The 15052-nt window shown below is 43.7% G+C and overlaps 1 protein-coding gene across 7 annotated transcripts in view; it reads left to right on the forward strand.

Annotated features, from left to right (window-relative positions):
* Positions 1–15052, forward strand: part of RUFY1 (RUN and FYVE domain containing 1) — a 377731-nt gene that overhangs the window by 335745 nt on the left and 26934 nt on the right. For 5 of the 7 annotated variants that reach the window (XM_069763888.1, XM_069763887.1, XM_069763891.1 and 2 more), the window contains one exon: positions 4820–4868. In XM_069763888.1, coding sequence (XP_069619989.1) covers positions 4820–4868 — 49 coding nt within the window. Of the gene's footprint in view, positions 1–4819; positions 4869–7917; positions 8879–15052 lie in introns of those variants that run through there. The other 2 variants (XM_069763893.1, XM_069763892.1) reach the window with 1 other exon arrangement.

Genomic DNA, 15052 nt, shown 5'->3' on the forward strand with positions numbered 1-15052 from the left:
CATCCAATTGGCCACACAAGAGTCTGCAATCTTTGTAGCGTGCTCAGCAGTTTTGGGCTCTCAATCACACACAATTCATTGTACAACCATTGGACAGATGTTTAGGAATCAATGCTTGATTATTGCTACTCTTGTTGCTCATAACATCCTCATAGCTCTGTTATTGCCCACTGTATATTCCGGAACTTTTTCCAATACACTTCCAGTGTGAGGTTGTATTTCCTGACCATGGGCTCTATTATTTGGTCATAGTCCCCATCTATCTCTATTGGAAGTTCAGCAAATTCTTCCACGGCTTTGCCCTTTAACCCCAGGGTTAAATACTGTGCACACCGATCACAGAATAGATGGTATTGCCTTTAGGTTTTTTTTTATAACCCTCAAAGAAAAGTAAGTATCCATCTTTCTCTGTCAAAGGGAACTTTTCCATGCACAGTCCTGTTGGATTTATGTCCTGGGAATGGGATAGCTGAGAACAGTAACTACTTTATACATGGGCCATTTGGATCTGGAAGTCTCTCTCAACCTCATTTTCTGGAGCAGTGGCCTCTCCCGGCATGCTGCAGGCGCATACTGGCATACTCCCGGCTGTTGTAAGGCAAATAAAATGCTACCTGCTATCCTCAGAACTGGCATTCTTAGTAGCCCAGAAGTTATTTCAGGGACAAGGTTTATTGCTTGGCTTTTCTGACTAGAGACTTTATCATTTGTCCAGGTGTCATAGTACAATGCTCAGGATCCTGCTTCATCAAGGCTCCAATGAGCAGATACTTGGGTTTGTCTGCTGTCTCTACTCTAAACAAAAGTTAATCAGAGTCTCTTTGTTCTGCTTCTTGCACAAGCCTGCCATATCAGTAAACAGCCTTTCTCCAAATAAAAGGAAAGTAAAAGCAGGGAAGGGGTAAAGGTACCGTCACATTTAGCGACGCTGCAGAGATATAGACAACGATGCCGATCGCTGCAGCGTTGCTGTTTAGGTCGCTAGGAGATGTCAAACATCGGCAACAGCTGAGCGATGCAGGAGCGATCCAGTGACGTACTTATCGTTCTTGCTGGTTGTTCGCTCCATGAAGAAACATTGCCGGCATCGTTGCTTTTGCTGTCAAACATGACGAATCACGCCGACCTGACGACCAAATAAAGTTCCGGACTTTCAGCAACGACCAGCGATGTCACAGCGGGATCCTGATCGCTGCTGCGTGTCAAACACAACGAGATCGCTATCGAGGACGCTGCAACGTCACGGATCGCAGTCGTTCTCGTTGGTAAGTTGCTTAATGTGACGGTACCTTAACTGTTTTGCAATTATGTCTTACAGGTATGCACTGCTTTGATCATTTATAGAACTGGTATACTACTCACAAGGATACCAGTTCTTCAGTACAGGGAATAATTGCTGACATCATGAACTAATGCTTTAATAGATGTAAACTCTCTCCCACCATTGCTACCAAATTGTCACGTACACACTTCTGAGCTTTATGAAAATGGTTTTCTTTTTATAAATACCTGTAATAGAATAAGAGTTCTTAATTATCTTGGGTGCAATGATGCATTTGTTTTCATGTTGCTCATTTTTGTATACATGCGGTGCTATAGAAAATTGAGGAAAAAAATGCCATATTTAGAATTAAAAATTAAATTGTCTACTAGCTCAGCGATACTGAAGTTGGTTTCTTATTCGACAATTTATTTTTTTATGTTTTTTAAAGGTTTATCAACAAAAATTAAAAAAAATCACACAAAAAAGTGCAATGTATCGCGCTGCCCTTGTGAATACGCTTAAGCAGCTACAAAATTATAAAACAGGCACAAAAATGGCCATTAAAGTAGGCACTGAAGGGCGTTATTGAAAGGGTTAAATTACTTTTGGGGGAAAATAGCATATACCGTATTTTTTGGATTATAAGACACACTTTTTTTTCCCCAAAAAATTTGGGGGAAAATTGGGGGGTGTCTTATAATGCATATATACCTTACCGGTACCGTTGCTGCAGGCTGGGATGAGGGGTTGTCCGGCGGTGTTGCTGTTGCCCGGCGGTGCTACGTGGGTGTCCGGTGCTGCGGGAGGCTCTGCTGACATTTTGTGAAAGGTCAGAGCCCCCGCAGTGCCATGGTTTCTTGTGCGGTGGACTCCGGGAAATTGGTCGCCGGGGGCGGCCCATGCGCACATGGAGTACTTGGCACCAAGATCTCGGAAGATGAGATCTCACCACTGAGATCTCATCTCCCAAGATCTTGGTGCCGAGATCGCCATCTGCGCATGGGCCGCTCCCCCCGGCAGCCATTTTCCCGCAGTCGACCGCACATGAATCCATGGCACTGCGGCGGCTCTGGCCTTTCTAAAAATGTCGTCAGAGTCTCCCGCAGCAGCGGACTGGAGACATCTGCAGCATCGGGCAGCACCGCCAGACACCCCCTCAGCGCCAGACACCCCCTCAGCACCGGACACCCCGTAGCACCACTGGGCACCCTCCGCATCGGTGACACCCTCAGCAGCATCAGGCAGCACCGCTGGACACTCGCAGCAGCGCGCCGCACGTCGGAACACCCCCTCATCCCAGTCTGCGGCCTGCAGCATCACCCCACTCCTGCCTCCTCCAGCAGTAACCCTAGCACCCCGCTTCCCGCCGCCACCACCCCTGGTAAACAATAAGACGCATGGATAAGAAGCACGACCATTTTATTAAAAAACACTTCTTCCTATTTTTCTCCTCAAAGTGTGGGGTGCGTCTTAAAATCCGGAGTGACTTATAATCCGAAAAATACGGTATATACAAAAAGCTTTCTTTCTCCTACAAGCCTGAAATGTAAATATTTATTAATAAACATAGTATAATTTCTGTAATTCATTCCTTTCAGTTTTTGGGTATCAAATTGAATTATCCAAAAAGCCTCTGAGTAGTCATTTTTTCTTCTTCAAATCCCACCTCTACTAAACCAATCAACCTCTTCAATCCTCAAAAAGTAAGATTCTGAGTATTTCAGGGCAGCACGGTGGCTCAGTGGTTAGCACAGCAGCCTTGCAGTGCTTGGGTCCTGGGTTCAAATCCCATCAAGAACAACATCGGCAAGGAGTTTGTAGGTTCTCCCCATATTTGTGTGGGTTTCCTCCGGGTACTCCGGTTTCCTCCCACATTCCAAAGACACACTGATAGGGAAACTGATAGGGAATCTAGATTGTGAGCCTCATTGGGGACAGTGATGACAATGTGTGTAATATAGCTTTGTGTTGCTTTTTTGTGTTTTGTATGCGAATTGACACATATTACATGTTTTTTAGGTCATTAAATTCAGGACTATAAGGAGTGCTAAAAAATAGCATATCGTTAGTATTATAGTTCTTGGTATTAATTTTATGTGGGCAGTCATTGTTTTCATGTTTTTAATTGTTTTTAATACAGTATAACAATTATGTCTTGACATACTTTGTACTTCATTCAAAATTTATTATGTTAATGCTTTTTTCATTAAATGGTTTGTTTGTTGAACAAATTTTTTTTGCTCTAATAAGCACAGATGGTGATGCCCTGTATCAAATTCAGGTTACTCTAGCCTGGCCAAAATGAGTTCAGAGCATCAAAACTGTCATCAAAGTGGGCACTGAAGGGCGTTATTAAAAGGGTTACATGACTTTGTGCCACTGATCTCACAATGCAGACATACCTCATCTAATTCAGGTTACTCAATTTTTAAAATTTGTATAAGTAACTGGTGTTTTTAAGGGGTAAATGACTTTGGGCCACTGATCTCACACCACCATCACATATATAGTGATGGCCCACATCAAATTCAGCTCAGTCCAGCCTGGCCTAAATGGGTTTGGGGCATCAGACCTGGCATTAAAGTGGGCAAATAGCCAATTCTCCTAGCTTTGATTAAGTAACTGGCGTTTTTCAGAGGTTAAAAGACTTTGGGCCACAGAGCTCACGCCACCATTTCACAGATAGTGATATGTCTCATCAAATTCTGGTCAATCCAGCCTGACCCAAATGGGTTCTGAACATCAAAACTGGCATCAAAGTGGTATTTAAAAGGCATTATTGAAAAAGTTAAATGACTTTGGGCCACTAATTTCACAATGCAGACACACATAGTGATGCCTTACATCTTATTCAGATCACTCCAGCCTGGCCCAAACAGGTTCTGACATCAGAACTGGCATCAAAGTGGGCAGACATTCAATTGTAACAGTTTGTTTAGGTAACTCTTCTTTGTGTAATGGTAGTGTGAAATCAGTGGCTTAAAGTCATTTAACCCTTTAAAAACACCAGTTACTTATTCAATACTGAGAAAATTGGCTATTTGCCCCTTTTGACTCCAGTTCTGATGCCCAAAGGCCGCTTAGGCCAGGCTGAAGTGACCTGAATTTGTTGTGGGGCATCAGTATCGATGTAATGGTGGTGTGAGATCAGTGGTTCAAAGTCATTTAACCCTTTCAATAGCACCCTACTGTGCCCACTTTTATGCCCATTTTTGTGCCAGTTTTATAATTTTTGTAGCTGGTTTTAAGTGTATGCACATCAGGTCACCTTTCTACATTGTATTTAATTATTTGTGATTTTTGTTGTTTAAACCTGTAAAAACCAGGAAAAAAATAAACTTCCGATTTAAGAAACAAAGGCATCTATTACTGGCTTTTATGTAGTACTTTATTTTCAGGACTACAGGTTCAAATTTATTTGTGCTCGTCTTCAGCCTTATCATGAACATAATGGCTCAAATTCTCAAAGAATTCCTAGTGAATTTACAGTTTTACACAAAATTTTATCTAGATGGATAAATGTAACTTTTTTACTGTTTTATGGTTTTATTTTAGATCAAAATTAAAAATGGAAGATATTAAAGAAGTCAACAAAGCTCTTAAGGTATGGCAATGTAATTTTTGTATTATTTAATGTAAAAGCAGAGGTAATCACAGAAAAATTAAAAAAAGGCATAAACAAAGTGAAAGGTGAAAGAAAAACTCCCCTTCTTGGCAGGAGCCTCTCATTCAAATGAGTCAACTTCAGCTGAAGTCTCCTCCCAGGGAATCCCCAAGCTCACCTGCTTATGTAATTCTCCTATGATTCAGTGCACCAAGGGAAAGTGAGAAGCAGTTTGCTTGTCTGTGCCCTGGCCGGTACCGTGACTTGGATGTGCTCAGTGCTGCTGACATTAATTTGTATGGTAAGCGGTGCTGCTCCAAAAGAAGAGCAGAGTTGCTAGGGCTGCTGTATATATACTTACTAGCTATTGAACCCGTTCTACGCCCGGGTGGCGAGCATTTATATTAGTATATGGTCTCCATCCTGTCATGTGCTGCACCCATCCTGCGTCCCCATCCTGTCATGTGCTGCTCCATCCTGCGCCCCCGTCCTGTCATGTGCTGCTCCCATCCTGCGCCCCCATTCTGTCATGTGCTGCTCCCATCCTGCGCCCCCATTCTGTCATGGGCTGTTCCCATCCTGCACCCCCATCCTGTCATGTGCTGCTCCCATCCTGCGCCCCCATTCTGTCATGGGCTGCTCCCATTCTGCACCCCCATCCTGTCATGTGCTGCTCCATCCTGCATCCCCATCCTGTCATATGCTCCCATCCTGCGTCCCCATCCTGTCATGTGCTCCCATCCTGCGTCCCCATCCTGTCATGTGCTCCCATCCTGCACCCTCATCCTGTCATGTGCTCCCATCCTGCACCCCCATCCTGTATTGTGCTCCCATCCTGCACCCCCATCCTGTCATGTGTGCGCCCCCATTCTGTCATATGATGCTCCCATCGTGCACCCCCATTCTGTCATGTGCTGCTCCCATGGTGCGCAACCATTCTGTCATGTGCTGTTCCCATCCTGTGCCCCCATTCTGTTGTAATGTGCTGCACCCATTCTGCCTGTTCCTGTTTACATTCTGCCATATGTTGCTCCCATCTTTCTCTCTCCGGCTCTACTGCCCGAGTGCGGGTGGCTGTGCTGGGGGCGGCTGTGCGTGGCTGTGCTGGGGGCAGCTGTGCGTGGCTGTGCTGGGGGCGGCTGTGCGTGGCTGTGCTGGGGGTGGCTGTGCGTGGCTGTTTTGGGGGCGCTGTGTGTGGCTGTGCTGGGGGAGGCTGTGTGTGGCTGTGCTGGGGGCGGCTGTGCGTGGCTGTGCATGGGGCTGCTGTGCGTGGCTGCTGGGGGCGGCTGTGCTGGGGGCAGCTGTGCTGGGGGCGGCTGTGCTTGGCTGTGCTGGGTGCGGCTGTGCGTGGCTGTGCTGGGGGCGGCTGTGCGTGGCTGTGCTGGGGGCGACTTTGCTGGGGTGGCTGTGCGTGGCTGTGCTGGGGCGGCTGTGCTGTGGCGGCTGTGCGTGGCTGTAGCTGTGGCGGCTGTGCGTGGCTGTGCTGGGGCGGCTGTGCTGGGGGCGGCTGTGCTTACTGCCTGAGTGCGGCGCTGGCTGTAAGGCCAGTTTCACACGTCAGTGTCTCCGGTTCGTGAGGTGACAGTTTCACTGACACACATAGACACTGACACACATAGACACATAAAAATCAATGCATCTTTTCAGATGTCATTGATTTTTTGTGGACCGTGTCTCCGTGTGCCAAACACGGAGACATGTCAGTGTTCGTGGGAGCGCACGTATTGCACGGACCCACTAAAGTCAATGGGTCCGTGTAAAACACGTACCACACACGGACATTGTCCCTGTGCAGTCCGTGTGCCGTGCAGGAGACAGCGCTACATTAAGCGCTGTCCCCCCCACTGGTGCTGAAGCCGCGATTCATATGTTCCCTGCAGCAGCGTTTGCTGCAGGGAACATATGAATATTAGTGTTTAAAATGCAGATCCAGGTCCCCACCCCCTGTGCGTCCCCCGCCCCGCCCCCTGTGCGCCCCCCCACGCTCCCTGTGTGCTGTCTCCGGCACGCTCCGTGTGGTACCCAGTGGGCACACGGGCGGCACACGTGTGCCGCACGTGTGCCACACTGATGTACCACAGAAACGTAGGGGACACGGATAATTCCGGTACCGATTTTTTCCGGTACCGGAATTATCTGGACGTGTGGGACTGCCCTTATAGATACAGCACCCTTGCAGCCAGCACAGCGAGTGCTGACTCCGCCCACTCGCGTCACTGGTCACATGCCTGTGGTGACATCATGGAAGGTCCTGGAGCTCCGCTGGGCTCTGCAGCTACCCTGACTGGAGCTGCAGAGCACGGAGCCTCCATGGCCGGTATATTAGGGGGGATGCAGGGATGTGTGGAGCCCCCATGTCCGCTATATTATGGGGGATACGCGGGTGTGTGGAGCCCCCACGGCCGGTATATTATGGGGGGGATAATTAAGTTCGGCTGCGTCACTCTGGTCCAGACTGCGCAGATGCGGTGCGTCGCGCTTGCGCAGTCTATAAAGGCTTCGGACAGAGTGATGCTCCCACCGTTATATTATAGATTAATTAAACTATTAATATGGTAGTAATATAGTAGTATATAATATATACTACTTATTATAATATATTATAATATATAATATACTGTATATACTATAATATATACTACTTATAATATATTATTATATATTATATAAGTAAGTAGTATAAGTATATAATAAGTAGTATATATTAATAAATATATATATATATACTACTTATTATATACTTATACTACTTACTTATATACTATATAAGTATATAATAAGTATATTATCAGTATATATACGTATTAATGTAAACTATTGTGCTGGTGACTCAACAACAACCCAGCAATCCTGCTCTGCATCTCCTGGGTAGGTTCAATCAGAGTTCAGCTTTGTGTCTGCAATGGAAATGGAGTACAGCCCTTGCTTTCCCTCCTTCCCAACCTACAGGGCCCTTTGTGAAAAGTGCTCCCACCCCCTCATAAAACATAAACTAACTGTCTTTTATCACAATTGGGAAGCTGATTTCAAATTCTCTATCCACACCCAGGCTTGATTACCACCACACCTGTTATCAATCAAGAAATCACTTAAATAGGACCTGCCTGATAAAGTGAAGTAGACCAAAAGGTACTCAAAAGATAGACATCCTGCCATGATTCACAGAAATTCTGGAACAAATCACAAAGTAATTTAGATCTATCAGTCTAGAAAAGGTTATAAAGCCATTTCTAAAGCTTTTGGACTCCAGCCATCCACAGTGAGAGCTATTTATCCACAAATGGAAAAAAACATGGAACAGTAGTAAACCTTCCCAGGATTAGCCGGCCCACCAAAATTACCCCAAGGGCACAGCAACGACTCATCCAAGAGTTTACAAGAGACCCCATATTAACTTTCAAAGAACTGCAGTCTTCACTTGCCTCAGTTATGACCAGTGTTCATGACTCTACCATAAGAAAGAGCAAAAATGGCTTGTGTGGCAGAGTTCCAAGACAAAAACTACTGCTGAACATAAAGTCTTATCTCAATTTTGCCAGAAAACATCTTGATGATCCCCAAGACTTTGGGAGAATACTCTGGACTGACGAGACAAAAGTTGAACTTTATGGAAGTTGTATGTTCCATTACATCTGGCATAAAAGTAATATAACATTTCAGAAATAAGAACATCATACCAACAGTAAAATATGGTTGTGGTAGTGTGATGGTTTGAGGCTGTTTTGCTGCTTCGGGACATGGAAGATTTGCTGTGGTAAATGGAACCATGAATTCTGCTGCCTGCCAAAAAATCCTGAAGGTTTAATTACAACAATTCGGCAAAGATTAGTGGGCCAAAATTCCTCCAGAGAATTGTAAAAGACTCATTGCCAGTTATCACAAACTCTTGATTGCAGTTGTTGCTGCTAAGGGTGACCCAACCAGTTATTAGGTTTAGGGGCAATCACTTTTTCACACAGGGCTCTATAGGTTTGGATTTCTTTTTCCTTAATTAATAAAGACCTTCATTTAAAAAAAGCAATTTGTGTCTACTTGGGTTATCGTTGTCTAATATTTACATTTGTTCCATGATCTGAAACAATTCAGTGTGACAAACATGCCATTTATTGTCAAACTACTGTGTTTTCTCTTTTTAAATCATAATGACAACCCAAAACGTCCAAATGACCCTGATCAAAAGTACCCCGGTGATTTTGGCCTGATAACATGCACAGACGTTGACACAAATGGGTTAGAATGGCTAATAAAGGTTACATCCTGTGACCTGTTTACTTGTAATTAGTGTGTGTGCATAAAAGCTGAGTGAGTTTCTGGGATCTGGGATTACTTAAAAATAGCTTTTCTATTAACCCATCTTACTCCTTCATGTTTACATATGCCCTTACAGTGTTTGCTCCACTAATCCTCACTCTCCATCACTATCCCCAAACCCCAGCACCCTCTAACCAAATAATCATCTCCCCTTCCCTCTTTTCTCCCCACCTGATCTCCTCTGCTGACCTGCTCCTCAACCTCAGATCTCTCCTAATAAAACATAAAACAAGCTGGCCACTCTTTCTCCCACCTGTTCTCCCTCTCTCTGCTTCTTGTCACTGCTGACAACATATCTCCCAATTCTGGACCCCCACAGCTAATACTTCCCATTAATTCCCCCTCCTACCGCTCCCTAATATGAACTACCGCAATCTCTCCAACATAAAACCCGTTCCCTTGATGCCTACCCCCCTGCTCCCTCTCTCTGGAGCACTCTGGAATGCCCGCTCCATCTGCAATAAGCTTCATGTGATTCATGACCTTTTTCTCATTACCAATCTTGCCTTTCTCTGATTTACAGAAACATGGCTGACACCCTCTGACACCACCTCCCCTGCTGCTCTGTGTTACGGTGGCCTCCACTTCACCCACACTTCTCGCCCCGGCAACAGACATGGTGGAGGAGTGGGTCTTCTCCTTTCTACTAACTTCACCTTTAACCCAATCCCACCTCTACCCTCCCTCATCCTCCTCTTTTGAAGTCCACTCTGTCCGCATCTACTCTCCCTCCAACCTCCAAGTGACCGTCATATACCGACCTCCAGGCCCGGCCACTGCCTTTATTGACCAATTCTCTACCTGGCTTCTTCACTTTCTTTCCACTGAGATTCCCACTATCATCATGATGACATCCCCACTGATACCCTTCAATCAAGAGCCTCCAAACTCCTGTCTCTTGCTTCATTTTTGGACTTACTCAGTGGTCCTCCGCAGCCACCCACACAGATGGACATACATTAGACCTGATCTTCACCTGTCTCTTCTCTTTATCTAACTTCACAATCTCCCCACTCCCTCTATCTGACCACCATCTACTTACTTTCTCATTCCTGTCCTCTCCTGTCACCCATGTCCAGCAACATGCGCACCTACTGCAGAAACCTCGCACACCTAGACACCTAGACACCCACACACGCTCTCTGATTCTATTCTACCACTGGCATCCATATCCTCACTCCATGACACATTCCCTGCCATTGCTTTCTACATTGTCACTCTCGCATCAGCTTTTCACACGTCGCCCCTCTCGTTCATGGCAGAGTGCGACGTATCAATAGAAATCATATAAAAAAATAAGAGTTGTGAATAAACCAAATTACAAATGGAATGTATTAAAAGAATATTTTTATTGAGGTAAATAAAATAAAAAAACAAAAGGTAAAAATATATATTTATATACCAGAGTTAGCCACAAGATGGCGCCAACAGCAATGTTACAAGGTATTTGTATTAGTTGTGGTTTATGTTGATCATTCTTATGTTTTATTGTTTTCAACACATTCCACTATGTAATGAATAAAGATTTGCAAGTGAAATATTTCATTCAGTGATACCTAGGATGTGCTATTTTAGTTTTTTCTTTGTTTTTGAGCAGTGCATATACATTCATTCACAGTAATCAGATAAACAAATAAGGGACTAAAAGGCAGAGTAAAATATACTAAACAATGTAATACAGGTTCACAGGAGGACTGAAATTTCACTGTATACTGCAATACTTATACATATCTATTGCAGTATACAGTGAAGTCGCAGTCCTCTTGTGAATCTTCACGATAGGCTCAAAGTGGCAATTAGAGGGGCCTTTGGCAAGTCTCCTACCGATCAATTCCACGCAATCACGTAATCTAAATGTCATTGTCAGTAATTAACAATGGCATTTAAATGGTTAAACAGCATTAGTCGGATCTAGGTCATGCCACTGCTATTTCAGGCAGCTGATGGCTGTGCAACCCAACAATCATCTTCTGGGCATGGTATGTCTTCAGTTCCTGAGCCTGCTTCGTACCCTCACTTAATACCGTATGATACAGTTATATGAAAAAGTTTGGACACCCCTATTAATCTTAAGCTTAATGTTTTATAAAAATTGTTTTTTTTGCAACAGCTATTTCAGTTTCATATATCCGTTCAAACTTAACTAAACTGGAATTGTTTTGTAAAGAGGAATGGTCAAAAATACCTTCATCCAGGATCCAGGAACTCATTAAAAGCCACGGGACGCGACTAGACGCTGTTATTTTTGCAAAAGGAGGATCTACTAAATATTAATGTCACTTTTCTGGTGGGGTGCCCATACTTATGCACCTGTCAAATTTTGTTTGAATGCAGATTGCACATTTTCTATAAAACATTAAGCTTAAGATTAATAGGGTGCCCAAACTTTTTCATATAACTGTATATGTGGTGCGAAAGGATTAAATAACAATTACATAAACTTGAGGAGATTGGCTTACATATTTTCCACATTTGTTGACAATAAATCGTTTTTTTTTTCTTATTTGGAAATCTAGTTCTGAAGAAAATCAGAACAGAATAAATGAAGTGGTACTCATTTCAATAATTGTAATTTCTCATGAGTTTCTGATTGTAAAGAGAAATGATGGGGAGAGGAAAGAAATAAAAGGATAAGGACATAACTAGCGCTCACAGCTCTTCACTGTACATCTACACTTAAATAAACATGTTCTTCATCATTTTCCAGCACTGACGAGGCCATCCTATTCAGTTTTCCAACATTTTAAGTGTGTGTACAGCAGTAGTCATCCACACACTTATCTAGTGTGGTTTGGGTTATTCTTTTAGCGTCTCCCAGCATGTAGCCAGGCTCATTAGAATGTGTAGGTTTTGCATAAACACAATTAAGCCATTCTTGTTAATGATTTAAAATGGTAAAATCATTAGGAGCACTCTTTTTTGATGCTACACTGCTGTCAAAGTACATTTTGATATCTGAACATTGTTTCTTAATTAGGGTAATAGAGGATTCCTAAGTAGCAAAAAAGGTTTTGTAGCTTCCACCCAATCCATTCTCAATAATTAGGATAATTCTTCCAAACAAAGTTTAAAGGGAACCTGTCACCCCCAAAATCGATGGTGAGCTAAGCCCACCGGCATCAGGGGCTTATCTACAGCATTCTGTAATGCTGTAGATAAGCCCCTGATGTATCCTGAAAGATGAGAAAAAGAGATTAGATTATACTCACCCAGGGGCGGTCCCGCTGCGGTCCGGTCTGATGGGTGTCGCGGTCCATTTCGGGGCCCCCCATCTTCTTACGATGACGTCCTCTTTTTGTCTTCACGCTACGGCTCCGGCGCAGGCGTACTTTGTCGTAATCCGGTACTCCTCAGACCAGACCGCGACGCCCATCGGATCGGACCGCCCTCCCAGGTGAGTATAATCTAACCTCTTTTTCTCATCTTTCAGGATACATCGGGGGCTTATCTACAGCATTACAGAATGCTGTAGATAAGCCCCTGATGCCGGTGGGCTTTGCTTAGCTTAGTTTTTTTTCCTATTTTTTTTACTTAACAACTAGGGATGAGCAAAGGTACTCGGGGATACTCAGATATCACTCAAGTATCTGGGTGCTTGGATGTGCTCGGCATTCAGCGAGCATTAGTATTTGTAATGCCGTAGCCATCTTGGTAGTGTAATTACTGTGACTGGTTGGCCGCATTACATCATCAGGGGTTATAAAAGAACAGACGCCCCCACGCTTGGCATACGGACGCCTTTGTGTAGCTCAGGGACAGTTCTTATTGGAGGTAGACAGTGGTGGTTTTCCAGGCTTGTGTGTGCGCAGTTTAAGGAATCCGAGTTCTCTAGTGTTGACACTGGTGCTGATGGTGAACCATCATACTAACAGCCCTTCTAAGGGCTAATCATGTGCTTTGCTGTTTGTATCAGACACTTTCTGAGTTTAGCCTAGGGAGGGACAGTTGCACGAGCAGGGAGAGTGGTTGAATACAGACTCTAGGTTTGCAGTCCATTGCTAAATATCTGCTACGCATGACCACATTCTTTAATTTTGGGTGAAATAATTGACTATACTGTCACCCATAGAGTATTACATGTTTTGTGTTAAATTTCGGTGGTATATAACACTCAAAAAAAAGCATTCAAAACTTTTTCTGAATTCAGTTATTCATTAATAGAGTATTATGTGCCTTGTGTTAATTTTCAGTGATATGTAAAGCTAAAAAAAAAGCGCTAAACATTTTTTCGGGATTTAAATTGACATCCATACATTTTTACATTCTTTGTGTAACATTACGATGGAATTAAACTCCAAAAAAAATCCTTTGACTGCTGCAAGTGACCAACCTTTTTTCATTAAAAATAAAGATATCAAGACGCCTAGCAATTAGAAAATGCATTAGCCGTGTGGTAAGGGACAGGGAAGTGGAAGTGCTGATGATGGTGCTTGCAGATGTTGAGGACATGGAGTAGGTGCAACTATACGTGTTGCTGGAGCACAAGAAACACACCAATCCACAACAAATAAGTTCCTTCTCACTTTGCAGAGAGGTACAATACACCACTTCTGAAGCCACATCAGTGCGAACAGTTCGTCAGTTGGATAGTAGATAATTCTTCCAGCATGCTTGGTAGCATCACAGAGTCTTCCATGCGGTGTAGTCTCCCCAACCTGGATCACTTAGTGCTCATCCTGATCCTCCTTCCTCCCACCATATTGAGTCCCAGGAGACTGATGATCCCACACTAGGACACTCTGAGGAGCTCTTTCTGGATTGTGGCATTTCACTCTGCATGGTCCAAGAGGGACAGGAGGAGATGCTGTTTAAGAGCGGCCATCGGCACAAAAAGGTGACAGTGGGGACCGGAAAATTTTGTATAAGGTGTAAGATGATGCTGAGACAGTTTCCAATAAGTCAGGTTGCTGTTTAGTCACCAAGTCAGGACAACTAAGGTGTGGCGGTGGAAGACAAGCTGGTGGATGACGAAGTCAACATTCCCACCAGGGAAGCTTTCATGCAGAGTGAGAACTGCAGCACTGAAAGGGAAGGAAGGTTTGATCGGCAGCACCGAAACAGGTAGGAAAAGGCCATGGGGTGACCAGAGAGAGAAGGAGGGCAACTGTTCCACAGACCACAGACACTCCTGAATTTCTATGTCAAAAAGTTAGGTGTTCCCCAGTCTGGGTCTTTTTAAAGAGAGTTCTGAGACAAAAAGATTAGCAGGTGACTGACTATTAAGAGCCTAAGCACCACCACCTAGATCAGGACATGTCCTCTAGGCACCCGACTCGGTGCGGAACTGAGGCTGCAACACCATTAAGCAAAAGGCACCACTAACGAAATAACGCCATGAAGATCTCCAAATAAGTCAGGGACAAAGTTGTTGAGAAGTACAAGTCAGGGTTGGGTTCTAAAATAAATAAATAAATGACCCAATCTTTGATGATTCCCCGGAGAACCATCAAATATACAGCTCTGGCAAAAATTTAAGAGACCACTGCAAAAATTTTCAGTTTGTCTTATTTTGCCCTTTATATTTTTGAGTAAAATGTTCTTTTATTCTGTAAACTACTGACATCTCTCCCAAGTTCCAAACAATAAATTTTGTTGTAATTTTCTGAAAATGAGAAATGGTTGAAATAACAAAAAAATGCACAATGTTATAATAATTTAGAAACAACAATAGTAATGTTTTAGCTCAGGAATAGTTCAGAAATCAATATTTTGTGGAATAACCATGATTTTTAATCACAGCTTTCATGCGTCTTGGCATGCTTTCCACCAGTCTTTCACACTGCTTTTGGGTGACCTTATGCCTCTCCTGGTACAAACATTTAAGCAGTTCTTCTTTGTTTGATGGCTTGTGACTATCCATCTTTCTCTTGTTT

Source organism: Ranitomeya imitator, chromosome 4 (assembly GCF_032444005.1).
Source record: "Ranitomeya imitator isolate aRanImi1 chromosome 4, aRanImi1.pri, whole genome shotgun sequence".
NCBI classification, from domain to species: domain Eukaryota; kingdom Metazoa; phylum Chordata; class Amphibia; order Anura; family Dendrobatidae; genus Ranitomeya; species Ranitomeya imitator.